The 27,102-nt window shown below is 40.5% G+C and overlaps 1 protein-coding gene across 7 annotated transcripts in view; it reads right to left on the bottom strand.

The window, feature by feature from the left end:
* Nucleotides 1-27,102, bottom strand: part of prorp (protein only RNase P catalytic subunit) — a 95,922-nt gene that overhangs the window by 5,082 nt on the left and 63,738 nt on the right. For 6 of the 7 annotated variants that reach the window (XM_078562756.1, XM_078562752.1, XM_078562755.1 and 3 more), the window contains 2 exons: nucleotides 12,972-13,120; nucleotides 5,589-5,784 (listed from right to left, as the gene is read on the bottom strand). In XM_078562756.1, the coding sequence (XP_078418882.1) occupies nucleotides 5,589-5,784; nucleotides 12,972-13,120 (345 nt within the window). Of the gene's footprint in view, nucleotides 1-5,588; nucleotides 5,785-12,971; nucleotides 13,121-15,363; nucleotides 15,554-27,102 lie in introns of those variants that run through there. The other variant, XM_078562754.1, reaches the window with a different exon arrangement.

Raw genomic sequence — 27,102 nt, 5'->3', positions numbered from 1 at the left:
CAGCAGCCATGACTTGATTTGCTGCTGCCTTCCAGAATAGAGGAGGCAGGACATAGAAAGCCAACAGCCTCACAGGGAAGAGAAGTGGCCAAATGGCCAATGTAAAGGTACTACACCTACTTTGACACAGTAACTCTTTTGGTTCAAACTCTTTCGAGTTATCAACAGTCACAGATTGCAACTCTTTCGAGTACAATCACAGTTCTTGGTTTTCCGGGAGTGGGACATGAACCCACAACCCTCTGATTCAAAGGCGAGGGTGCTATGAACTGAGCCACAGATGAACATTAATTGATGGCTCCCTCATTGCACCGGGTTGCTTGGATTTGCTGATCCGCAGTTTGGAAATCACCTTCTTGTCCTACCCAGCCTGTCAATGAACCCCTTAAGGAGCTTAACGAGTAGTTGATTGGATGCAAGCAGGTTCTTGTCTTCCCCAGCCAAGCTTTGAAAATAGCAATGTTTACTGGAGGCATTGCATTGTGACACAGACATGTAATTCCTTGATAATTTAATTTTGTAGTTTCATTTTGGCCTTCCTAATAATTTGCTTTCCTAACCTTAACCTTCTGTTATCCTCTCCTTTTACGTCTGTGTACTTAGTGTATGCCTTTTACTTTAGTTTCCCTCATTTCTTTATTCATCTATGGCATCATCACTGGATAGTTTGTTCTTATTTTTCAGTGTAACATAATTCTCCTGGACTGTATTGATCATCATTTTAAATGCTTCCCATTGCTGTTCTACTTCTCTTTGTCAGTAAAATTTTCCAGTTTGTTTTCCCTTGTTCCATTCTCATTCCCTTAAAATTAAGGTACCTCGTGTTACTTTGATCTTTTATTACTTATCTCCTTCACAACCTTTATGTTAAACTATATTGCGTTGTGGTTGCTATTGATTAGATGACCCCATACACTGACTTTGCTAATTTATTCTGATGTATTTCCTATAATTAGACCCAGCAATGCTCTTTCCCTTGTTGGGCTTTTTACATACTGGGTAAGAAAGGAGTCCAGCAACCATTGTAAAAATTCTGTTCTCAGTGACTCTCTTGCTACCTCTTTATTTGGTAGTAGTGAAAATATACATGACTATTATTCTATGCCCTTTACACATTTCTGGTTATATATTTTTCTCTCCACCTTTTTACTACAAGGTGGTCAGTAGTATACCTTATTAGCATGATTGAATCCATTATCTGTTATTTCATTAAAAATTGATTCTGTTTCTATCCTTCTGCTAGTTATGTCCCTTCTTTATCTCTAATTATCCTTTCTAATTATAACATGCAATATTTAGTTGCCAGTCGTGTTCTTTATGTAGCCATGTTTCAGTATTTCTGCAACATCTGGTTCCTTACTACAAATTATTGTCTCCAGTTAACTTTTTTTATTTTGGATACAGTGTACATTGCTGTACAGGCTGCTCATCTTCAATAGTTCTTTCTTTTACTATATTTTTAATGGTCCTTTTATACTTCTGTTTTATCTGTACTACTGACAGTTTGTATTATCCTGTTTCTTAACTTGGTCTGACCTTTGCTCTCATCTTTTAAAAAAATCTTCAGACTTAAGTTATTTTCACCAGATCTCTCTGCCATTTTACTAATTTAAAGTCCTACCACAGATCTAGTTATCCTGTCTGCTAGGACCTTGGTCCCATTCTGGTCCATGTGCAGCCCTTTCCAACAGTATAGTTCCTCCTGTCCCAGTACTAGTGCCAGTAGCCCATGCCAATTTGCATGGGTAGGGGTGGTGGTGGGGGGTGGGTGTGTGTGTGTGTGTGTGTGCATATTAAGGATGTCATTAGTACAGTAGTGAGAGATGATCTTAGCTTGAAACAGCAAGAAGTAGAATCAGTTTGGGTAGAGATAAGAAATAGGTCACTTGTGGGAGTAGTTTATAGGCCCCCTAACAGTAGTTACATGGTAGGACTGAGTATACAGGAAGAAATAAATGGGGTGTGTAAGAATGGTACCACAATAATCATGGGTGACTTTCATCTACATATAGATGTGACAAATCAGATTGGCAAAGGTAGCCTGGAAAATAAGTTTGTAGAGTGTATTTGCGACAATTTCTTAGGGCAGTACATTCTAGAGCCAACCAGGGAGCAGGCTATTCTAGACCTGGTAATGAGCAATGAGACAGCCCCTATTTCCATTATTTTTAAAATGTATTTCCATCCATTGTTTTATCTCTACCTTTTAGCCTATTTCAATCCCTTCCCCCCCACCCCACCCCCACTAGGGCTATCTGTACCTTGCTCGTCCTGCTTTCTACCCTTAATGTCACCTATTAGCACATTTCTTAGCTAATATCACCACTGTCAACACCTCTTTGTCCTTTTGTCTATGACATCTTTTGGCAATCTCCACCTATGACTGGCCCTCTATCCAGCTCTACTTGTCCCACCCCCCCTTAAACCAGCTTATATTTCACCTCCCTTCTATTTTTCCTTAGTTCTGTTGAAGAGTCATACGGACTCGAAACGTTAACTGTGCTCCTCTCCGCCGATGCTGTCAGACCTGCTGAGTTTTTCCAGATATTTTTATTTTTGTTTTTGCTTTGGACTTCCAGCATCTGCAGTTTTTTGCTTTTAGCATTAATCGATAGCCTTGTGGTGAAGGAGCCTCGAGCAACAGCGATCATCAACATAATAGAATTTCATGTTCAGTTTGAAGGGGAGAAATGTGGGTCTAAGACCAGTGTTTTAAACCTGAATAAAAGTAATTATAATGTTAAGAGGCTAAGTAAACTGGGAAACTCAGTTGAAAGATAGGACGGTAGAAATGCAGTGGCAGGCTTTTAAGGAGATATTGAATAACTCACAGCAAAGAAAGAAAGAATCTTTCAGAAGGATACACCATCTGCGGCTGAATAAGGAAGTTAAGAATAGCAACAAATTGAAAGAAACGCTAAACAAATCTGCAAAGAATAGTGGTAGGTCAGAAGATCGTTCAGGTTTTACGAACCAGCAAAGAATGACAAAAAAAAAGAGGGAAAAAGTAGAGTATGAAAAAAAGCTAGCTATTAATATAAAGACATATAAGAGTTTCTGCAAGTATTTAAATAGTAAAAGAGTAACTAGAGCTAGTGTTGATTGTCTAGAGAGTAAGTCTGGGGAATTGATAATGGGAAACAAGGAAATGGCAGAGACATTGAACAGGTATTTTTTGTCTGTCTTCACTCTAGAAGACTTAGAAAACTTCCCAAAGATACTTGAAAATCAATAGCTGAACAAGAAGGAGGAACTTAAAACAATCACCATCACTGGGAAAACTACTAAACCTAAAGGCTGGCAAGTCCCCAGGACCAGATGGCCTGCATCCCAGGGGCTTAAAAGAAGTGGCTACAGAGATAGTAGATGTATTGGTTTTAATCTTTCAAAATTCCTTAGTTTCTGGAAGGGTCTTAGTAGATTGGAAACTAGCTAATTTAACTCCTTTTTCCTTTGACTTACATTTATTTACTCTACTAATATTAAATCCTTACTAAGTCGAGCTTAAAACTAACCACTAAAGATGTTAAACGCACAAAGGGATATAGAATCAAGGAATGGTTACAGCACCAAAGGAGGCCATTTTGCCCATCAATTCTATGCAGGCTTTCTGAAAGACCAAATCAGCTAGTCCCACTCCTTATCCCTTTCACCACAGGAACATAGGAGTAGGAGTAGGCTATTTGGCCCTTCAAGCCTGCTCTGCCATTCAATTAGATCATGGCTAATCTTCTACCTCAACATATTCTTCCCGCACTAACCCTGTATCCCTTGATATCATTGGAATCTAGAAATCTATCGAACTCTGCTTTGAAGATACTCACTGACTGAGCCTCCACAGCCCTATCTGATTTTCACATGGAATGCAAGTGTCTTACAGCATTGCGTGGCTTTAAGACCAAACTGGACATATACACCAGTAAACCTGACAAAGGGACAGGAATAGTCATCCTTAACCAGCATGATTATATCAACAAAATGCACGCCATTCTTAATGACGGGTCCAAATTCGTGTTGATTAGACCTGCCGCTCAACATGACTGGACAGCCTTGCTCGAAAGTAAGCTAAAAAAAAAATGCTTGCTGGTACCCCACTAGTCACGGCCTGCCAACCTGAGAATGACCTGTTAATTCCCACTCTCTATTTTCTGTCCGTTAACCAATTCTCAATCCATGCCAGTACATTACCCCCAATCCCATGTGCTCTAATTTTGTTTACTAACCTCTTGTGTGGCACCTTATGAAAGCCTTCTGAAAATCCAAATACACCACATCCACTGGTTGCCTTAGCTATTCTGCTAGTTACATCTTTCAAAAAAACTCCCAACAGGTTACTCAAACATAGGGCAGAATTTTGTCCTAGGTAGGCGGGTGGGCCCCACCGGCTTGGCGGTGGGCGGGCAGCTGAACTCTGCTGCCGAAGCGGGCTCCAACGCCATTTTAAGTGGGCGGGTGAAAGAGTGCACTGCTCCCTGAGACTAAGTGCAGTCTCAGGGAGATCACTGACAGTGCTTCAAAGTGTCAAAATAGAAAAATAAAAAAAATTAACATATCCCCTCATGTGACAATATCACACGAGATGGGACATGTTAATAAATCTCACATAAAGTTTATTTAAGATTTTTAAAATGGACATGAAACCTCATCCTGCCAGTGGATGAGGTTTCATGTTTTATCAGAAGCCTGCTGGGGCCAGCCTTAAGGTTGGACGGGCAGGGCCTTTAATTACCTTAATTATCCTGTCAATGGCCTCAATTGGCCATTGACAGGTCGGCGGGCAGACAGCTGATTTTGCTGTCCGCCCACCTCCTGAATATTTAAATGGGGCGGGATGACGTCGGGGGTTCCTCCCGACGTCATTTTCTCATCGGCGAGCGAGCCCCGCCCCCAAATCGCCAACAGGAAAATTCAGGCCATGATTTCCCTTTCATAAATCCATCTCAATTCTACTCAATCCTACCATTAGTTTCTAAGTGTCCAGTTATCATATCCTTTATGACCATTATGATGAAAAGTAATTGACCTGAAATGTTAACTTGTTTTCTCTCTTCATAGTTGCCAGACCTGCTGAGCATTTCCAGCATCCTCAGTATTTTGCCTTTGTATTTTGTGAATAAACTTGTTTGGTAATCTAATCTGATGGGAAAGAAGCTGGTTTGTCTGATATTAATAAGCATCAGAAGCAATGTAGTGAAAACCTTTCACAAAAATCCAGAAATCTAAGTGGGTTTACCGTTTGATCAAGGCATACTATCCCAGGTTCCTTTTCAGGAAATGCAAGTTCTTATCAATAGGAGCTATGTGTTAGGTGTGGGAAAAGCACCTTGTCCGAGCTCGGATTGTAATAATTTGTGTTTCAAATTAACTTTTGAGAACATAAGAGTACATTTTCAGTATATATTGCCTTGAAGCATTAAAACTCAATTTATGAAATTTGCTCCTCTGAACCAAATGTGGTTTCAGTAAATAATTAATGGAAGAATAGATTACTGAATTACTCTCTTCAAAATCTACACAAGTATTTTCTGATAGAAATATTACACTACGTTCTTTGTACTCCTAAATTCTGTTCAAAGTGTGCCTCTCACCTCAAATTTCATCTTGTGCCCTGGATTATATCTTGACAACACGAGCTGGTGTCCACGTTGCCACTTGAAGAATAGTCTTCGGGTGTTCTTGTCAGACAAACAAGCTTTATGATCCCGCATGAGGTCTCTACTAAGGAACTTACAATGATTGCCTGAATGTATAGTTGCATATAACAGAAAAGGATCATCTTCAGAACTAGATCAAGAGAAAGCAGAAGAAATCACGATTACAATATTTAACATATGCAAATATACAAACAAATAATTTTGCAAATGCACTTCCTGTATACTAAACTGCAAGTAAGACAGAGGTTTAGTTAGTTCTTCAATTTTGGCGGCCTAAGTCATGTGATCTTGTGCATATTTTCTGCTCACCCTGAAATAGCCTAAAAGCCACTAAATCTAAGACAGTAATTTCAATTCTTACAGGCACTGTTTGCAACAATCTAGTTTTATGGAATTATACAGAAAAATAAAGAGGCTGTATATGACTGTCATGGTTTAGGGATTTTGTGGCAATTTTGTTCACTCAAAAAGGACTTCAAAGTAAGTGGTTTTAATATGTGTTTCGACAAAAGCTTGCCTGAAAAGAAATAGTTTACCTGCACAGTCGGAACACTGGGTTGGCCATTAAAAAACAAATGAGAGGGTATTTACATACAAGTTGGGCAGTACAATTCTAGAACTCATAGGATTGGGCAGCATTCCAAACAGCAATTTCTGGTCGTTCAGGGGACATTTAGCATCTTGGTATTTGATTTTTTGCAGTTCTTTGAAGGGAGACTTTTAAAACAATTGATACAAATACCCAAGGTCTGCCAGATAATGTAGAAATATAAAACAAAAACAAAAATAGCTGGAAAAACTCAGCAGGTCTGACAGCATCTGCGGAGAGGAATACAGTTAACGTTTTGAGTCCGTATGGTTCTTCAACAGAACTAAGGAAAAATAGAAGAGAGGTGAAATATAAGCTGGTTGAGGGGGGTGGGACAGGTAGAGCTGAATAGAGGGCCAGCAATAGGTAGAGGCTAAGAAGAGATTGTCAAAGATGTCATAGACAAAAGGACAAAGGGGTGTTGACAGTGGTGATATTAACTAAGGAATGTGCTAATGGTGACATTAAGGGTAGAAAGCAGGATGAGCAAGTGACAGATAGCCCCAGTGGGGGTGGAGTGGGAGGAAGGGATCGAAATAGGCTAAAAGGTGGAGATAAAATAATGGATGGAAGTGAAATTAAAAATAATAGAAATAGATGGGAAAATACAAATATATTAAAAAATATATTTAAAAAATTATAAAATATTAATTAATAGAAAAAGGGGGATCGGAAAGGGGGTGGAGATGGAGGAGAGAGTTCATGATCTGAAGTTGTTGAACTCAATGTTAAGTCCGGAAGGCTGTAAAGTACCCAATCGGAAGATGAGGTGCTGTTCCTCCAGTTTCCGTGGAACTTCATTGGAACATTGCAGCAGGCCAAGGACGGACATGGGGGCACGAGAGCAGGATGGTGTGTTGAAATGGAAAACGACAGGGAGGTCTGGGTCGTGCTTGCAGACAGACTGAAGGTGTTCCGCAAAGTGGGCACCCAGTCTGCATTTAGTCTCTCCAATGTAGAGGAGACCGCATTGGGAGCAGCGAATGCAGTAGACTAAATTGAGGGAAGTGCAAGTGAAGTGCTGCTTCACTTGAAAAGAGTGTTTGGGCCCTTGGACGGTGAAGGGGGGGGAAGTAAAGGGGCAGGAGTTGCACCTTCTGCGGTTGCATGGGAAGGTGCCGTGGGAGGGGGTTGAGGCGTATGGGGTGATGGAGGAATGGACCAGGGTGTCCCAGAGGGAACGGTCCCTATGAAATGCCAACAGGGGAGGTGAAGGGAAGATGTGTTTGGTGGTGGCATCATGCTGGAGTTGGCGGAAATGGCGGAGGATGATCCTTTGAATGCGGAGGCTGGTGGGGTGAAAAGTGAGGACAAGGGGGACCCTATCATGGTTCTGGGAGGGAGAGGAAGGTGTGAGGGTGGATGTGCGGGAGATGGGCCGGACACAGTTGAGGGCCCTGTCAGCCACCGTAGATGGAAAACCTCGGTTAAGGAAGAAGGAAGACATGTCAGAGGAACTGTTTTGGAAAGTGGCATCATCAGAACAGATGTGACGGAGGCGAAGGAACTGAGAGAATGGGATGGAGTCCTTACAGGAAGCGGGGTGTGAGGACCTGTAGTTGAGGTAATGTAGAAATATAGTTATGGCAGCAGAATGGCGTGAAGGAGGTAAAGTAGCAGAAAGACTGCGAGGGAGAAATAACCTTCAAGAAAGATTTTAAATTTCTCCATTAAAACTGTTCCCCCTCCTACACCTTGTGTGGACTAGTGTAAGTGTGTTCCTTATCTTTATAATGCTATACACAAAGTTGAACTGTTTGTACTAGGCAACTTTTATCATTATCCATGGTCTATAAGCTTCATGGAATAAAACAGCTTATGAACTGAAGCAAACAACACATCATTTAGTGTTAAATTGGTCAGCTTTGGAGAGATTAAAGGTGTACAAGTGCTTAAGAAACGGAGTTCCAGGCCAGATCAAATGGCAGTTTCATTGTAACATTCATGGGTCTATTGCATTTAGCAGATACAGGGCAGTAGGAGTAAGATGTAAAAAAAGGAGGTAACCACAGGGCGTAAGGGAGTGAATTACATCACTAAACCCAATCAGATACCTTCCGCAGACCCAAATTTGTAACAACATAGGCTTTTTTATTTTTATTGAAACTGCTGAGTGGAGATGTATAAAAAAAAATTTGCATTTTTATTTCCCTTTCTTGCATTATCTGTCACCTGCCCCTCCCCGAGATAATAATCATTAATGGACCGAGATACATTTATCAATAACGCTCGAAGTCTTAAGTCATTCATCATTAAACAAGTGATCTACTAATTGTAAAATTTGCGTAAGATTTTAATTTAGAAACCAATCTAGGGACTTCCCAGAACTTTGGCACAAAGAAGTCAAGCTGGGGGCTTACTTTAAAAAATGTGAAGACATTATCATTTTTCATAGAATTGTGGAATTTTACAACATAGGAAGGGGTCATTTTGTTCATCATCCTATGCTAGCTGTCTGAAAGAGCTATCCACTTAGTCCTACTCACCTGCCTTTTCATTGGACCCTGTTAAAGTTTCTTTGGTAGTGGGATCAATATTTAAAACTTAGAATTTACAGAATTATTTTACATAATTTGCTCAATATTAAAATGAGCATATCATAAGATAATTTCTCCAAAATAATCTGTAGATGAATTAAAGCATGACCAATGGTAGAAAAAGTCTAATTGATCTAAGTTCAACAGTGTTTGGCAGGTAGCATTAAGCATAAGAAAAAACAAGTGTGTGGAGAACTGGGACAGTAACTTATAGGGAAATGGGAATTTGTTGGGGCTGTAAGCTGTCTCTGAATGTAGAAAACGCAGACGGGCTAATACAACACAGAGCAGGATTGTTTGGATGGTGGGGTTTCCTGCCCTGCCACTGAAGAGTCAGCAGGGAATGTATCTCCGCTGGTACTGGCTGCCCTGCAGCCATTTAATGTTCGGCAGGGTGTTAATTAGCTAAGGGTGAGACTTGCGACCCCATCTAGGAGGGAGTCCTGTCTTAGAGAGCTTCTGGCCAATTGGATTGCCAGCTCTGTAGTCCCAGCAGTGTTAGGTTCGAGCAGTAGCCACTACTGGAACCAAAGAAGAGGAGCTAATGGAGGCTGGCATGAAAGTAAGTCTGGAGGTATCGTAAGCACCTGGCTGGCAGGCCCCAGCAAAGGGAGTGAAGGGGTTGGGGAGCCACGCTTGCGTGACCGCTGGGGCGGGTGATCTTTTGTGGGGGGTAGGGGAGTGGGTTGGGCGGGGAGGGAAGGTGCCTCCAATGAGCACAGGGAACCAAAACAGGTACACCCCCTTTCCCAATGCCAACCCGGGCTGGGCTACCTGCTTGACTTGGGCCACCCCACTGCGGGTGAAATAGCAGCAGGGGCGTGATAAGACACTTAAGTGGCCATTAATTGGCCACATAAGGGCCTCAATCAGCCCAAGGGCAGGTGGTCTGTCCCAAGAACCCCACTGCCTCTTGTAAGATGGAAGACAGGTTGGGGGCAGGCAGGCCATGTGATACATTCTACAAGAGCACCCCCCTGTATTCAAATCCGAGGAATAGAAGACAGCTGCTGATAATACTAAAACAATATGAATTTCAATAATGGGGAATGGTACTTAGGGTGAACCATTTAGACATGTACAGGATTCCATGAAATATTTTTGTGCCAATGGCAGAAATATTAGAAATAAACAGCGGAATTAGAGGCACAAAGTTCCATGAAAAAAATAAATATTATAGATATCTCTGAAGCTTGGTTGGATGATGGTAGATCTTAAGTGCAGTAGAAAGAGTACAGGGGATTTGAAGGAATAGGTATGTCACAAAAGCCTGGGAAAGAGGCAGTGTAAAAATTATGGGTGAAGACTTGGAGAAAGTGAGTAGTTTCAAATACCTGGGGACAGCGTTGGCAGAAGGAGGAAGTATGGAAATAAAAATTAAGCAACAGGTTAGCTCTGGTTGGAGTAACTGGAAGAAATGCAGTGGAATATTGTGTGATAGAAAAGTATTGCTGAAACTGAAAGGAAGAATCTATAAGACATTATGAGACCGGCCTTGTTACATAGTGCAGAAACTTGGGCAACATCAAGAAGAGAGGAACAACGACTGGATACTAATGAGATTCGGATGCTGAGATGGATGTGTGGAGTGACAAGAAAGGACAAAATCAGGAACTTCTACATCAGGAGGTCAGTGAAGATTGTGGAAGCATTAAAGAAAGTAGCTGAGAAGAGAGTGAAATGGTATGGTCATATGCTGCGGACAGGGAGAGAGGACATATGGTGAGGTGAGTGATGAAGATGGCACTGCCAGGGAGAAGAGGAAGGCCTAAGACCAGATGGAAGGATAAAGTGGCCAGAGACTGAGAAAGAAAAGTGGGTGACCGACAGGATGAGATGGAGAAGGGTGATCAACCAGCATTGTGGTGACCCAAAGTAAAATGGGAGAAGCTGAAAGGAGGAGGAGAAGGTTGGGTCACAAAAGAGATGTAGCTTTATCTATGAAAGAGAACACAACTGCAATATAGATAGAAATATTGCTTAATCGGAGGGAGTTGAACAGGTACAGCTGGATCCAAAATCAATTTATGTGAACATTTATAGGTCTCTAGTGTAGCAGTTTAAGAAAACAGGCAACTCTAATCAGAATACAAGAAAATCAGAACATGATTCTTTTGTCATAGGAGATTGTAACTTTCTATACATTATCGGGTGTGATGATGGGATGTCAAGTTCAGATGGTGGGAAGACAGAATTATCTATCAACACTGTTAACAACTGCTTCCTTATTGAGCATGTTAAGGAAAGTATGAAGGAATCATTTTTTAAAAATTCATTCACGTATTCTGATAAGGCCAGCATTTATTGACCATCCCAATTGCTCTTCAGAAAGTGCTGGTGAGCCGCCTTCTTCAGTATAACCCAATGGCTTGCTAGGTAATTTCAGAAGGCAGTTCAGAGTCAACTCTATTACTGTGGGTCTGGAATCACATGTAGGCCAGACCAGATAAAAATGGCTGATTTCTTTTCCTGAACGACATTAGTGAACTAGATGGGTTTTTATGACAATGATTGTTTCATGTTCACTATTACTGACACTAACTTTTTATTCCATATTTTATTTAATTAATTGAATTTAAATGCCCTAGCTGCCGTGGTGGTATTTGAACTCATGTCCCTGGATTATTAGTCCAGGTCCCTAGATTACTAGTCTAACAGCAAACCCAACATACCACCACATCGCCAACTTAATACTTAATGGCCTGAATGTCACTCCAATATTAACAGTGAGGCTAACAGTGCTCGCCCTTATCACATCTGACAGCAACTTCTGGCGACTGCACATATGCAGTTAAATGCGGAAACCCAGAATTTGTTGTCAGAGATCTGCTCTTCCATAGCGTGCACTATTTCAGTTTTTGGTGATAGACCGGGCACTGAAATCACTATAATGCATGAACCCGAGATACTTTCCCACTAGTTCTGCACTAAAGGCAATGAAAAAAATGTTAGGGCTGGTTCATTTAGGAATGAGCAAGTTTTTACATAGCATAACTGATAATTACAGAAATGAATGTAAGTGCTGAATAATCTCACTGGCCCTGAAAAGATACTTTTAGAAGTGTGGGGTTTCATTCCTTCAGAAGAAAATTCATGTTGCAAATATTTAAAAAACTAAAATTAGGATAATTTTCTGTTTGTCTCTTATTTCTCTGTTTATACCATCTGTATTTCCAAATTTTTATTTTGCTTCCTGCACATGATTTTAATATAATTTATATTTCCTATTTTTTTACTTCCTGATTTAGACAACTCAGTAAGGATACTTCAATCTGAATGGTTGAAGAGCATTGCTGGTTACTGCCTCATTTACAGATCCCTGTACAGGGTTCAGCATTGAAACAGGTGATAGATAGTTGAAAGTCTTTGGACAATTGTATGCCAGTTGAACAATGAAAGCTGTTTCTTTGTAGCTGACAGAAAACTCAGGGCCATTAATGATACTGAGACAATATGTGATCTTCATGCGGGGTAACATCTAGTAAAAGTGATCACTGAGTTGTTAAATTTCAGTGGTCAGGGGAGTTAATGTTACTGAAAACAATAAAATTTTAGTACCTGATTTCAGGAGAGTAAAAAAATTTACTTGTGATGTTAGATTTAAGGAAAATTATACTGAATATGCAGGTAGGTGGAAATAATTGGTTGAAATCGTGTAGCTAAAGGGTTGTCAACATTGGGACTGAGCTGAAAATGGCTCAGTCAGATAGAGTTTCAAAAGGCTCTGTGTCATGACTGATGCTGCTCATTATCTTCATAATGATCTATAGAAAGGAATAAATGGCACTTTCCTTACATTATCAAGGAGGTGCACTGCAAGTTCAATCAAATCAGTAGGTTGCTGGCCAACAAATATAGCATTACATATCTTCTGTTAGATTTATACCAGGCTGAGTATTTATTAAGGTTAACTGATCAAGAAAGACACCTGGGGGTTACAGTTGATCACTTGTTAAAAGGTGCACAAACAGTACCAAATTTATAAAAGAAAGCTAATAGGGTTATAAGTTGTACGGCTGGGACCACAGAATATAAAATGAACAGTGTTAGAAATAGGCTACATAGGCTTCGGCTTCTCTGCAATTGCAATTATGTATGTTGCAATTATTCAATTTTTGAAAAAATGACAATGAAAGCATTATTTTGAGTTTCCTTGTTTACTTACTACATGAAACATCCTTCTTGACTTACATATTTGCTGTGAAGAAGCAGTCAGCATACTTCTGTATGATAGCCATGTGACCTTTGTCCCAGCTGTGTGTTCCCCGTAGCATGTGCTTGCGTCCAAGGACAAGGAGGCGCAGGTTTTGATGTGCAAGGTGAGAAACTACGTCAAGAAGCTGTATTGAAAAACATGTTCCAAATTGTAAAGTTATAGTTTGCTATTTAATACACAAGGTGTTATGAATTTGCATTACAAATGTAGAAGTATTTTTTCTTTTGAAAAGGGAGCAATTATGATCTGAGCACTGTTGCAATACCATGTAGGAAGTTATGAAACTTGCAAAGGCGGCATTTGGAGAGCACTGAATGTCAAGCATTTATACAGGTACGGTATCAGCTCATGCTCTTCTTCATATTAATCACACAAAATGTTAATTGATTTTTGGAATAGTGTTTTCCTGGGAGAAATTATGATTGAATTCCAGTATAAAATGCAATTCTTTGTATCTGTTTTAATTTTTGTAATCAACTCTTGTAGAAGGCACCTTGTTAGAGCGTTTAAGTCAGTGACATACTGTTTCTTAAATTCACGCTCCTTCAGGATGTTGCCCTAAAAAGGTGATGGTGGGCTTTTATCTTGCAGCACAACTGTCTGAGGTTAGATAGGGAATTCCAGAATATGGACTCAACAGCTTTGAAAGAATAGTAATATTTGTCCAAGTCAGCAATGTATTCTCATGACATTCCCTTCTCAACAGTAGAGATTGTGCAAGAGTTGCTTTCAGAGAAACTTTGGTGAGTTCTTGCAATGTATGTATAGAGAGTTCAGATTCAGCTATGGTGTGTTGGCAATAGAGGGGGTGTATGTTGAGTTCAATGATGAGTGCGTGGGGGGGGTTCAATCAAGCAAATTGCTCTGTCTTGAATGGTGCTGGGTTTCTCAGTTGCATGAGCCCTTAGTATACTCATCCTCTTCCTACTTTTGTAGTCAGTGTTGACATAACTGTTCTAGTTAAGCTTCTGATCAATAGTGAAAGTGCTGTTGAAAGTGGGGGAAGGTAGTTGGAATTTTTATTATTGGCGATAGTCACTGCCTGGCACTTGTATGATGTAAATGTTATTTGCTACTAGCCATTTAAGCTTGTCTGTTGTCCAAGACCTGCAGTAACATAGCATGGGCTGCTTCATTACTGAAGGTGTTCAGCAACTCACGATTGTTTTAAGTGTCATTACAAAATACGGTTATGTTACTCAGCAATCGAGCAATATTTCTGCTCTCTGGACCTGCTCACAAGTTCTCTGCCTCTGGGGTCTTGTGTACACTCACATGCTTTGCACTGAGATCTGTCACAAAGCTTTCAGTCCCTTTGGCCCTGGTCTCTGAATTCCATTCTAAAACCCATTCATCTCTCCACCCTCTAAAATAATTTCAAAACCTATTCTTTTGAGTTAATCTTTATCTAACCGATCTCCCATGGCCTGGTATCAATTCCTCTTATTACTTTACAATGTCACTTGGGATGTCGTGTACATTATAGCTCTATGAAAATTCAAGTTGTTGCTTTCTGCCAATTCTTCAGAGCTGAGAAAAAAGAATTCTTGTTAATGGACAAACCCTCATGTACAAACTGGTCCAGTTTTACTATTACTAGGAGAGTTAGCAAAGCATCAATATTATTGTTTTTGTTTTGAGGAGATATTAGAAATCTTGCAGCCAAATGCATTGATTGCTTTATTCACTTTATGTTACTGATAACTTTTGTTTTTAATAAACCTGAAATAGAAACAGGAGTAGACCCTCGAACCTGTTCCACGTTCAATAAAATCATGGCAGATCTGCGACCTAACTCCATGAATCTGCCTTTTCCCCATAATCCCTTAATATTTTTATATGACAAATATTTATCCATCTCAGATTTAAAATTTACAATTGATCTAACATCAATTGACATCTGTGGAAAAAAGTTTCAAGCTGCAAACACGTGTGGAAATGTTATTTGCAGTTTTAAGCCCAAGTTACATTATTACATGAACAAAGGTTTCTGGACAACCCCAGTTATCATTATATGTACAGTGCAAAGACCAATTCTGCCAGAGAGACCAAGGAATTACTTACGAGTAAGATCTTTGACACTGATTGCAGGAGAAACGGCTTTAAAAATAACAATAATCACTATGACAAACTTTCATCCACTATTTTAACTGGTTAAAATCTAGATAAAGGAGTATCATATGAATGTATTAAGTATTCGTCTAATACTATGGGCAGGAGTAATTTCTAAGTTTTGGTCTCAATATGAATCGCTGTAACAGCATAAGTATTTATTAAAAAGCAACTGTGCAATACAATAACTTCCATAGAGCCTTATGATCTATTTCAGAAAATGGCCCGTAATTGCCTAGAGTGAGTGAGTTATCATCTTGGAACTACTATTTCTGTACCTTCTCATCCTTGTTTTCAAATCCCTCCATGGCTTCACCTCTCCCTATCCCTGTAACCATCTCCAGCACTACAATATCCAAGGTCTTTGTGCTCCTCCAATTCTGGCCTCTTGCACATCGTCATGACAGCAGGTCACAGCCCAAATTACTAATAGGCATATTGAACCCTTTGCGGAAGACATGTATTTTTTTAAAAAAGGGACATACAAGCAAAAGCATAAAGTAACCATTTTCTGGAAAATTCCTCTGTGGATTATACTTGGCCAACTAGTTGAGAGCATGGAATGTTGCACCTAAAAAGGTGTCAAGGCCTACTTCAGACAGGGACACTTGAAAAGAAGAAATGCAATGCAAAAGACTGAACTTTAATCTCCTCTGGTTGCAGAGACAATGGAGACTGATTACCATCTCTGCAGAAACCATCTCCTGTGGAGTTATGTCTCAGAATGTGGACATGATCTGAGTTGAAAGAAAGCAGATTCTGGACAAAAGACATGGCTGTTTGTCCCTTCCAGGAATACACAAGAAAAGGGGTTAAAAGCCACCTACAAGTCTGAACCATGTGTTCTAGTTCTGGTGTGCTAGTGTGTGCTATAAAGACTACAGCAGAAGAACAGCAACTAGACATCCCTGCAGCTTGCAGATAAAAGTCTTCTCTCTCTCTCTGGCTGGAGGCAAAGCCACAGTCAACAAGGAAACAGGAAAACTCCTTCAGCTAATCTGCAAACCAAGTGTCTCCAAACCAACAGCTCAACTGCCAAAGTCAGCTCTACCAGAATTATCCAACTTAACGACCGTAATGTTTTGCCATCTACTCCTCACGGACAAGCCAAAGAGTGCTTTATATATCTTTTTTAACTTTTAGTTTAAAAGTTAACAAATTTCTCATTTCTGATCTGTCTGTATGTGCGTTACATTTTTAGTATCTCTTTCTTGGGTTTTTTAGTAACTAATAAACTTACTCTTCCTTTGACTCAAGAAAGTCTGGTTAAGTTGGCTCCTTCTAAAGCATAAATACATTTGGACTGGGTAAATGTATCCAGGAGGGAAGGGATCCTTTTTACATTAACCTTGTTGCAAGCAACTGAGGGGGTTGAATAAAGAAGGGAAGCTAGCTCATTCCTCCTCGCCACAGAGCATGGGGTCCCGTTCCAGAAGTTAACAATTTGGGGCATCTCGCCCGGGATCATAACAAATTGGGGGGCCTCACCTGGGGACCAGTTGTGGAAACATCCTGATTTTAATTAAAAACAAAATACTGTGGATTCTGGAAATGTGAAACAATACATGACGCTGACCTTCCAGTTGCTTGTCATTTCAATTCACCACCTTAATCTCATGCTCATATTTCTGTCCTTGGCCTGCTGCAATATTCCAGTGAAGCCCAACGCAAGCTGGAGGAACAGCATTTCATCTTTCGATTTGGCACTTTACAACAGCCTTGCGGACTCAACATTCAGTTCAACAACTTCAGACCATGAGCTCTGTCCTCCTTTTTGATTTTTGTTTCTCTCCCCAAGTGCCAGCTTGTATCTTGTTTTCATGCTTTTGCTTTCTGACCGAGCTGATATTGTTTTGCTATTTACACCTACTATAGCCAATGCTTTGTTTCTTTATTATTACCATTACCATTCCCTTTGCCTCTTGTTCCGTGACATCTTTGGTATTTAATTTCCTCCGCCCTCTAATCTATCCCTGACCTTCCCTTTTGTTCCATCTAAACCCTCATCCCCTTTCTGAACAGCATAAAGCCCATCACCTTTCTACCTCTCTTCAATTCCGAAGAATTGTCATTTTGGACTCGAAACGTTAACTCTCCAGAGATGTTGCCAGACCTGCTGAATTTTTCTCGCATTTTCTGTTTTTATCCTGATTTTAATTGTTCCATCATTGGTGGCTGCACTTTCAGTTGTCTCAGCGCCAAGCTTTGGAATTCCCTCCCCAAATCTTTGTCTCGCTTTCTGTCTCTCCTCCTTCAACACTTTCTTTAAAACCACCTCATCAACAAGGATTGTTTTTATTTCTGCCATTGAATTACATATCCAAATTAAAAGTGGACAAGTAATTACTTTGTTTTATTTTAAAAGAACCCTAACAAGGACCAATGACAGTCAATAATGAGATTACTCAAGATATTAATCAGGTGCTAGGTTTATGCAATGGGTAGGGATAAAAATCAATTTACAGGCCACAAAACCATTCATTATTATTGTTTTAAGGGTGAGTTGAGAATTGTCATTAGCTTAAAATTAATTTTATGGAAGTGTTGCCTAACGGTCACTATGCTACAAACTGAAGTGCTTTGAACTGTTTTGATGTTAATGGTGCTACATACGTATCAAAAAATTGAATAGAGAAATAATTGATAAAGGACATCTGCCAGTTACTCAGATAAAAGTGTTTGGGTTTTTCTTGGTTGCTCACTACGCAAATTAACTAAGCCTTAGAAGCCAGGGTTTGATTTTTGGCTTGTGCTGAATTAACTTATCTCTTTCAAGAAGCGGAATGCGCAGGTTTATTACTTTACAGTGGGATTTGATTAATCGGGGCAGGTTTGGGCTCAGCAGTAATGCTTTCCACCAATTCTTAAACTTTACTTTCTTGCGATTCGTCCATTCAATCAATTTGTCCTTTCCTGCCCTCTACTAAATGCACTGGCTCTTGTTGGACGCAGGTTCAGAGCACAGGTCACCCTCAGATGCCTCAATGAGCTAGGGTGATCAGATGTCTTGGTTTAGCCGGGACATTCACTAAACTTCCCAGTGTCCCGACAGTTATTCCGGATTGCTCAAATGTCCAGATTTTCAGCTCCACTACGGCCCCTCCCTTTTTAAATCCACGTCAAGGTACGTTGGCAAGTTTCCAGTTTCTCGCTGAATTTAACGAATTCCTCCCACATAGCTCTGGGTCACTCAAGGTGAATGTATGTCCTACAACTCGGGAGGAGTGCAAGCTTGCCTCCGAGGTTTTGGAAGCAAAAGGGGGCGAGATGGAATCCAGGAACTTGCTGCTCGGGCAAAGCCAGCAAACTGGGCCAGCTAGGTCAACGGGGCTCGACTGGACTGTACAGAGTTATTGAACACTGTCGCTAATAGACAGTCTGAACATTCGTTCATGCAGATCCTGCTCACCACAATTAAAGATCTTGTACAAATGCTGAAATATCTATATGTAAAAAAGAAACTTTCGGTGGGCTGCAGAAAGCGAGTCTGACATGCGGGTCTGTGCAGACTACAGTCTCATGGGCTGCTGCGTCACCCTGCGATTAATTTGCTTCGCCTAAACTTTGAGAGAAGTGGGGAGGTGGGAGAAGGGCGGGGTTTCAATTAAAAGGGAGTTTTTAACATCCATTGATGTAAACTGGTTTTACTGTGTTTCAGAAATTGCAAGCTGGCTACCTCTTCACACATAGATTTTTAAAATACTGCTTCAACTGTTTCTTGTAAAAAAAAACTCAATCTCTAAAGTCATTAACTGCCTCAAAAGCTTGGTAATTGGGAAAGGCTCTGTCCAGAGGGCACATTTCCAGTAAAAATTATGTTTTTGTTCCGCTGTTCCATTCAGAGGTTCCTAACATGGGTGGACATTTGTTTCATTTCATGATTTTTAAGGATCACGATTGATTTATAGGCCATCCAATCCCCAAATACAAAAGCAGACAGTGAGCTGGAAAAGAGGCAGAGTTGGGATCACAGGCTGAGTGCTGGGATCTGTTATTAATGATAGAAATTCACCAAAAGCTTCAATACTTTTTCAGAATTGGTGCCTCTCATCATAAAATAAAGAATCATGAACTAATACAGCACAGAAGAGGCCATTCAGCCCATTGCACCTTACTGGTTCTTTAGAGAGCTATGCAATTATATCCCATTCCCCTACTCGCTCTTTCCCATCTTTTTCTTCAAGTAATTATCCAATTGCCTTCTGAAAGTTGCTAGTGAATCTGCAGCCATCATTTTTTTCAGATAGTATTCCAGCTCATAACAAATCCTTGCCTGATTTTCTTTCCCTCATGTCATGTTTGTTTCTTTTGCTTTTGCCAATTCCCTTCATTCTGTGTCCTCTGGTTATCAACCGCTCCTGCCACGAGAAACAGTTTCTCCTTATTTACTCCATCAAAACCCTTCATGATTTTGAACACATCTACCAAATATCCTCTTAAAAGGAGAACAATCCCACTTTATCCACATGACTGAAGTCTTTGATCCTTGTGTCATTCTAGTAAATCACTTCTGTAGCCTGTCACCCTTCCTACAGTGTGGTACCCAGAATGGAACCCAGCAAAGGGGACCATTCTTAGCTCCATCTAAGTCCTAACCAGTGGATGCAATGGTCTTTTTTAGTCATGTACATCCCTATACCCAAGCCAACATCCTTCCTAGACCAACACCATCAAATAACAAATTAGCTAACACAAATTAATTTAGATGGGCTAAATGGCCTTTCCCATCTGTAACAATAATTCTCAACTAATGCTGCCTGTTGGAAGCATCCAATGAAGACATAGTGAGTTTACCCTTGTATGCTCACAACAAGCAGCTTGACCCCTTTAATGCCAATGTGTTGTCAGACCATCATCACACCCTCCTCAAAAGACCCACAAAATGTCTATTTTACTGTTAGAACCCATTGTATGAAAATAAACGAGGCTTTAACTGGAGATCGGTCCTACCATTGTGCATTTGCACAGTAAAGTTAAAGCTGAATGGAGGATTCGGGGATCAAGTGACAAATGAAACTTTGGTTCAGTTTTTTTAAAGAAAATGAGACAGAAATGTAATTGAAACTAAAATCTGTGGTATATAACTCCTGCCTTCAATAAATGGGTGTCTTAATAGGGCTGCCAACGCTGCCTGGACATATTCTGGAAGATGACATCACAGGACCTCTGGCTTTCAACTGCCCCACCCCCAGAATCCTGCCATTGATCACCCAACATGGCAATCATCACAGAGCCCCACTTTCCCAAGGCTTAATGTTTTCCGGTTATGACTTCTAAAAATCTGGTCACCCTATAATTAATGTCCCATTCTTCACATAAGCCTCCCTATCTAGTATATTTGACAATAGTGGCCCGACGTGAAACTGAACTTGGAACTTTCCTAGTCTACAAACTTCAGCTAACTTACTGCTTTAATTTGATTTGAAGTTGAAAAAAAAGTCTCTGCACAATGCGTGTCTAATGGTATGAGAACACTGCTTCAGCCTGGTCTCACTACCAATGTGACCTGCTGATTTTCATGAAATTATCAAAACGCAATCACACATTTAGTAAAAGTATAGTAATAAAGGATTATGCTGCACCATACAAATGGATATAAAATGGACAGAATCCCAGACATTTCAAATACAAAAAGGATTTACATTAAGTTCCGCACTTCAACGCCCTGAGGTAAATTTTCACTGGTAAGATCTGGTGATAAGGCCACAGGACAGCAACCCCGCAGTAGCCTTACTGACAAAGCTGTTGCTGACATTTTGAAAGGATCCTATTACTGAATACTCGCCTCTTTTAATATGCAAATCAAGTCATTTTAAATCGGAAGCATTCAGATCATGCACACACCAGGTGTTGGGGCTGAAGAGGTCCCCAAAAATAGTCTAGACTGCTGCAAGGACAGGACTGCAACTCCCCATGATTGCTACTTTCTCCACCCGCTTCTCCCCACCCCAACCTTGCTGGTGGCTGGGGCACTGACATTGGTCTGCCTCAATTGGGGAGCTGTATTGAGCTATCCATTAGGCACTCCACAGCCTTCCAGTGCGAACTTCCAGGCTGGTCATTCTGGACAGAGAAACACCTTTGACCACAAGTCCATCAGGCAGTGGTTGGCATGTAACTTCCTAGAGGCCCTGTGGAAAAAAGAGATGGTGGATCCTGTGGGATGGCTCCCTGAGCAGATTGTCAAAGTCATTTAGCAGAATGCCTCATCGCCAGAACTTTCCAACAAGCACCAAGGTGTAGCTTAGCTGGTGGTGAGAAAGGTCCTCCCCGTCAAACACGCCAGGAGTCTCACCTCCTCTGTACGTTGCCCTCGAGGTGGCTGTGGTGGGGAAGAGGCCATTGTTCACCTCCTTGTTGAATGTGCCTTTGCAAAGAAGGTCTGGAGAGAGATGCAGTAGCTTTTGTCAAGGTTCACCCCAAGCAATTCCGTGACACAGGACTCTGTGCTCTTCAGGCTGTTCCCAGGGACACACACCAAGACAAACATTAACTGCAGCTGGAGGATCATCAGCTTGGTGAAAGACGCTCTTTGGTCTGCCTGAAATTTGTTGGTCTTCCAGTGCAAAGAGTTGTCCCCAACCGAGCATTGCAGACTGGCACATTCCAAGGTCCAGGACTACGTGCTGAGAGACGCACTAAAGCTTGGGGCAGCCGCCTCTGAGGTGCAATGGGGAAAGTTTGCTGTCTAAGACCTTTCTGCCATAGTGCACTGAGGGGCTGGAAATTGTATAGACCCCTCGGGCTGTATGACAATGAACGTATGCAGTGAATATTACATGTATCACAATTATATGGAAGCAGCTCAGAGTGCAACATGATCTATGTAGACAACTTAAATACCAATGCACTGGCTGACTGTCTGTTATGACCATTTTGAAAAGTCTTTAATGTTCCTTGATTGTATTGAAGCATCTCAGGGTGTGACATGATTTATGTGGAAAACTTGAATATTATTGCACTTTTTGTGATAGCCATTTTGAAATGTTTTGTAATTTATATTTCAGATATTTTATGAATAAAGTATATTTTTGCAAAAAACAAGGTCTGAAGTAAATAAGGCAGATACCTCAAAATCACAGCCTAATCTACACTTGATACAGGCTGGTGGCTTCTGCTGGATGGTTGCCCAAAGTCAAAATTGGCCCCCTTCAATTTTCATGAAGAATATGCATCATGACATGTTGCAGTTAGTGACACATTTAGAGATAATCGGGGGAAGTACCGTTTTCAGACAAGACAGAGTGACGGAAATTAAACTCTTTACTATGGTGTAAACTGCAACTAGTCATCAGAGAACTAAATCTGTAACAGAAATATAAATCTGACGAATTTTCCATTTATTTGGGAACATGAATAGTGGGCACACTGTGTACATTGTTTTGCCTTGCAGCGCAATGATTAATGTAAAACTGACATTTGCCATCAAGCCTAGCTTGCAAAAGATTTATTACTAAATTAAGACCAATTTACATGGTGTTTCCACGTCAATTGACTTTTTTTGTATTTGAGAAATGCAACTCAAATTCTGGCACTTTAAAGTTACCATACATCACATGTTCACTGATCAGCCATTGATATTATTGCTACTTATCAAGAGGATTTCAAGCACGCAAGTTTAACAAATGAGACAGCTGGTCCTAAGTGCAGTGATATATAAAAAAAAACTGCATTTAACTAGCCCCTCATTGCATCTCAAACATGTCTCAAGGCACCTTTTACAAGTTTGAAGTTTATCACTATTTCAGGGACTGCCTCTTTCCCACCAAGACAAAACTCCCCTAGGTTTTTCTGTGCCTCAGCCCTGAATGTGCATCTATTGAGTGTCTCTTGCACCACCTTTCATTAAACTAATCTTTTCCATTTGGTTTAAAAAGGGAGAAAGGTACAGACCGAGTAAAATCTCGGAAAAGAATGAACCATGTTTGGGCAAATATGCAAGTTAAGGATGGTATAAAATTTGAAGAAGAAGCGTACAATTCTGTAAAAATTAGTGGTAGGCCAGAAGATTGGGAAAATTTTAGAAATCAGTAAAGGATGACAATAAGAAAGGGAGAAATTAGAATATGAGAGTAAACTAGCAAGAAATATATAAACAGAAAGTAAGAGCTTCTAAGAGTTTACAAAAAGGAAGAGAGTAGCCAAAATAAATGCTGGTCCCATTAGATGATGAGACTGAGGAATTAATAATGGGAAACAAAGAAATGGCAGAGACTTTGAACAGGATTTTGCCTTCACAGTAGAAGACACTAAAAGAATCCCAATAATAGAAAATGAAGGGACAAAGGGAAGGGAAGAGCTTAAAACAATCAGTATCACTAGAGAAAAAGAATTTAGGAATGCTAATGGGACTAAGGGCTGAAATATCCCCAAGAACTAATAGTCTGCACCCTAGGGTCTTAAAAGGAGAAGCTACAGAGATAATGGTTCCTTTGGCTGTAATCTTCTAAAATTTCCTAGGTTCTGGAAAGGTCCCAGAGGATTGGAAAACTGCAAATGCCAAGCTCCTATTCAAGAAAGGAGGAGGACAGAAGACATGGAACTATAGGCCAGTTAGCCTAACATCTGTCCTTGGGAAAATGCTGAAATCCATTATTAAGGAAGTAGTAGCAGGGCATTTAGAAAATCATAAGACAACCAAGTTGACTGTGCTGATTTTATGACTGGTAAATAATGTTTGACAAATTAATTAGAGTAAATTAATTGGCCAGATCTGGCTGGACCACTTAAAACACTGCTGGATCTTACTGTCATCTGCTAAAACTGCTCACTATTTTCATCCATTTACATCCTTCCTTAAATAAGGTGACCAATACTGTACACAGTGCTCCAGATGTAGTCTCATTAATGCTCTGTATATCTGAAGCAGAACCTCCCTACTTATGTAATCAATTCCCCTCGTAATAAATGATAACATTCTATTAGCTTTCCTAATTATTTGCTGTGCCTGCATACTAGCCTTTTGTGATTCATGCACTAAGACACCCAGATCATTCTGCATGTCAGAGCTCTGCAATCTCTCACCATTTAGATAATATGCTTCTCTTTTATTCTTCCTGCCAAAATGGACAATTTCACATTTTCCCACATTATACTTCATTTGCTAGATCTTCACCCACTCACTTAACTTATCTATATCCTTTTGTAGCCTCCTTATGTCCTCTTCACAAATTACTTTCCTACCTATCTTTATGTCGTCGGCAAATTTGGCAACCATCCCATCTGTCCCTTCATCCAAGTGATTTATACAAATTGTAAACAGTTGAGGTCCTAGCACTGATCCCTGTGGCATACTACTCGTTACATCTTGCCAACCTGAAAAAGACCCATTTATGCCTACTTTCTGCTTCCTGTTGGCCAGCCAATCTTCTATCCATGTCAACATGTTACTCCCTATACCATGAGCTTTTATTTTCTGCAATAACCTTTGATCTGGTACTTTATCAAATGCCTTCTGGAAACCTAAGTGCAGTACATCCACCGGTTCCCCTTTATCACAGCACACGTTACTTCCTCAAAGAATTCGAATAAGTTGGTTAAACATGATTTCCCTTTCACAAAACCATGTTGACTCTGCCTGATTACCTTGAACTTATCCAAGTGCCCTGCTATAGCTTCTTTAATAATACCTTCTAACATTTTCCCTACAACAAATATTAAGCTAACTGGCCTGTAGTTTCCTGCTTTCTGTCTCTCTCCCTTTTTGAATAATGGGGTTACATTTGCTATCTTCCAATCTGAACCAATGGAACCTTTCCTAAATCTAGGGAGTTTCAGAAAATTAAAACCAATGCATCAACTATCTCACTAGCCACTTCTTTTAAGACTCTAGGATGAAGTCCATCAGGACCCAGGCACTTGTCAGCCCGCAGCTCCAACAATTTACTCAGTATCGCTTCTCTGCTGATTGTAATTTTCCCGAGTTCCTCCCTCCCTTCCATTTCCTGATTTATAGCTGCTTCTGGGATGTTACTTGTATCCTCTGTAATGAAGACTGATACAAAATACCTGTTCAATTCATCTGCCATTTCCTTGTTTTCCAATATCAATTCTCCAGACTCACTTTCTATAGGATCAATGCTCACTTTGTTAACTTGTTTCTTTTTAAAATATTTATAGAAACTCTTACTATCTGTTTTTATATTTCTGGCTAGCTTTCTCTCGTATTCTAATTTTTCCCTCCTTATTAATCTTTTAGTCATCCTTTGCTGTTCCTTATATTCTGTCCAATCTTCTGGCCTTTCACCTATCTTTGCACAATTATATACTTTTTCTTTAAAGTTTAATACTATTTTGATACTTCCTTCAATGCTCCTCTTTGCCCTAGCCCTGGACTTGCATCTTTCTCTAGTTTCTTTCCTAATGCCCTCTTTGAGCTTATCTTGTTCGTGAGATGCACCTCCTGTTCCCTTGATCCTATTTTCACTAATTTGCTAATCACCTAACTTCCCTTCCTAGCACCTATATTAGCCAATATTGTAAACTGTAAACTCTCTTCAGATGTTGTCCCTTTCTCCTTTAAGTCTGCGGTCATCACTTCTCTCCTCAAAAAACTAACCTGTGAGCCCTCCCGCTCTTGCAAACTACCATCCCATCCTCCAACATCTCTTTTCTATCCAAAGTCCTTGAATGTGTTGTCATCTCCCAAATCCATTCCCATCTTTCCAGGACTCCATGTTTGAATCCCTCCAATCAGGTTTACGCCCCTGCCATAGTAATAAAACAGCTCTTTACTAAAGACAAAAATGACATCCTATGTGACTATGACAAAAGTAAACTTTCCCTGCTCCTCTTTCTCGCTCTGTCTGCAGCCTTTGACAAGGCTGACTTCACTATTCCACTCCAACACCTTGCCACTGTCGCTCAGCTGGGTGGGATTGCTCTAACCTGGTTCCATTCTTCTCTATCTAATTGTAGCCAGAGAATCTGATCCTGCTCCCCCTACTGTCCCCGAAGAGTCCTTAGCGCCTCTCCTCTGTCATCCAGCTGCGGCACTGCTCTCATATGATTCCACTTTTATTTATCTAATCATAGCCAACGGATCATTTGCAACGGTTTCTCCTTCTACTCCCGTACCATTACGTCTAGTGTTCCCAAAGGATCAATCCTTGGCTCCCTCCTATTTCATATCTACATGCTGCCCCTTGGAGATATCATCTGAAGATATGGCATTAGTTTTCACATGTACACTGATGACATCCAGGTCTACCTCACCACCTCCTCTTTCAAATCCTCCACTGTTGCAAAATTATCAGACTGCTTATCTGAGAGTGCTGGATGCACAGAAATTTCCTCCAATTAAATATTGGGAAGATTGAACACATTGTTTTTAGTTCCTGCTTCAAACTCTGTTCCCTAACTATTGATTTCATCCCTCTTCCTGGCAAGTCAGAGATTAAGCCAGACTGTTCACAACTTTGGTGTCACATCTGATGTGGAGATGAGCTCCTGACCTCATGCTGTGTCATCAGTTTCCACCTTTGTAACATCACTTGACTTCACTGTGTCAGCTCATCTGCTGCTGAAACCCTCATTTATGCCTTTGTTAGCTCTAGACTCACCTATTTCAATGCATTTCTGGCTGGTCTCCCACATTCTATCCTCTGTAAACTTTAAGTTATCCAAAACTCTGTTGCACTCGTCTTAACTTGCAGAAAATCCTGTTTCCTTATATGCCCTGTGCTTGCTGACCTTCACTGGCTCCTGGTCAAGCAACGTCTTGATTTTAAAATCCTCATCCTTGTTCTTAAATCCCTTCATAGTCTTGCCACTCCCTATCTCAATAGTCTCCTCCAACCCCACAACCTTCCAAGATATCTGTGCTCCTCTAATTCTGGCCCCTTATGCATTTCCAATTATTACGGATCTACCATTGGTGCCCATGCCTTCAGTTGCCTAGGCCCAAAGCTTTGGAATTCCCTCCCTATATCTCTACCACCTCTCTACCTCGCTTTCCTCCTTTAAAAGACTTCTTAAAACCTATCTTTTTGACCA

This window comes from Cetorhinus maximus, chromosome 18 (assembly GCF_964194155.1).
Source record: "Cetorhinus maximus chromosome 18, sCetMax3.hap1.1, whole genome shotgun sequence".
NCBI classification, from domain to species: domain Eukaryota; kingdom Metazoa; phylum Chordata; class Chondrichthyes; order Lamniformes; family Cetorhinidae; genus Cetorhinus; species Cetorhinus maximus.
This window is presented reverse-complemented; position numbering and strand designations above follow the sequence as displayed.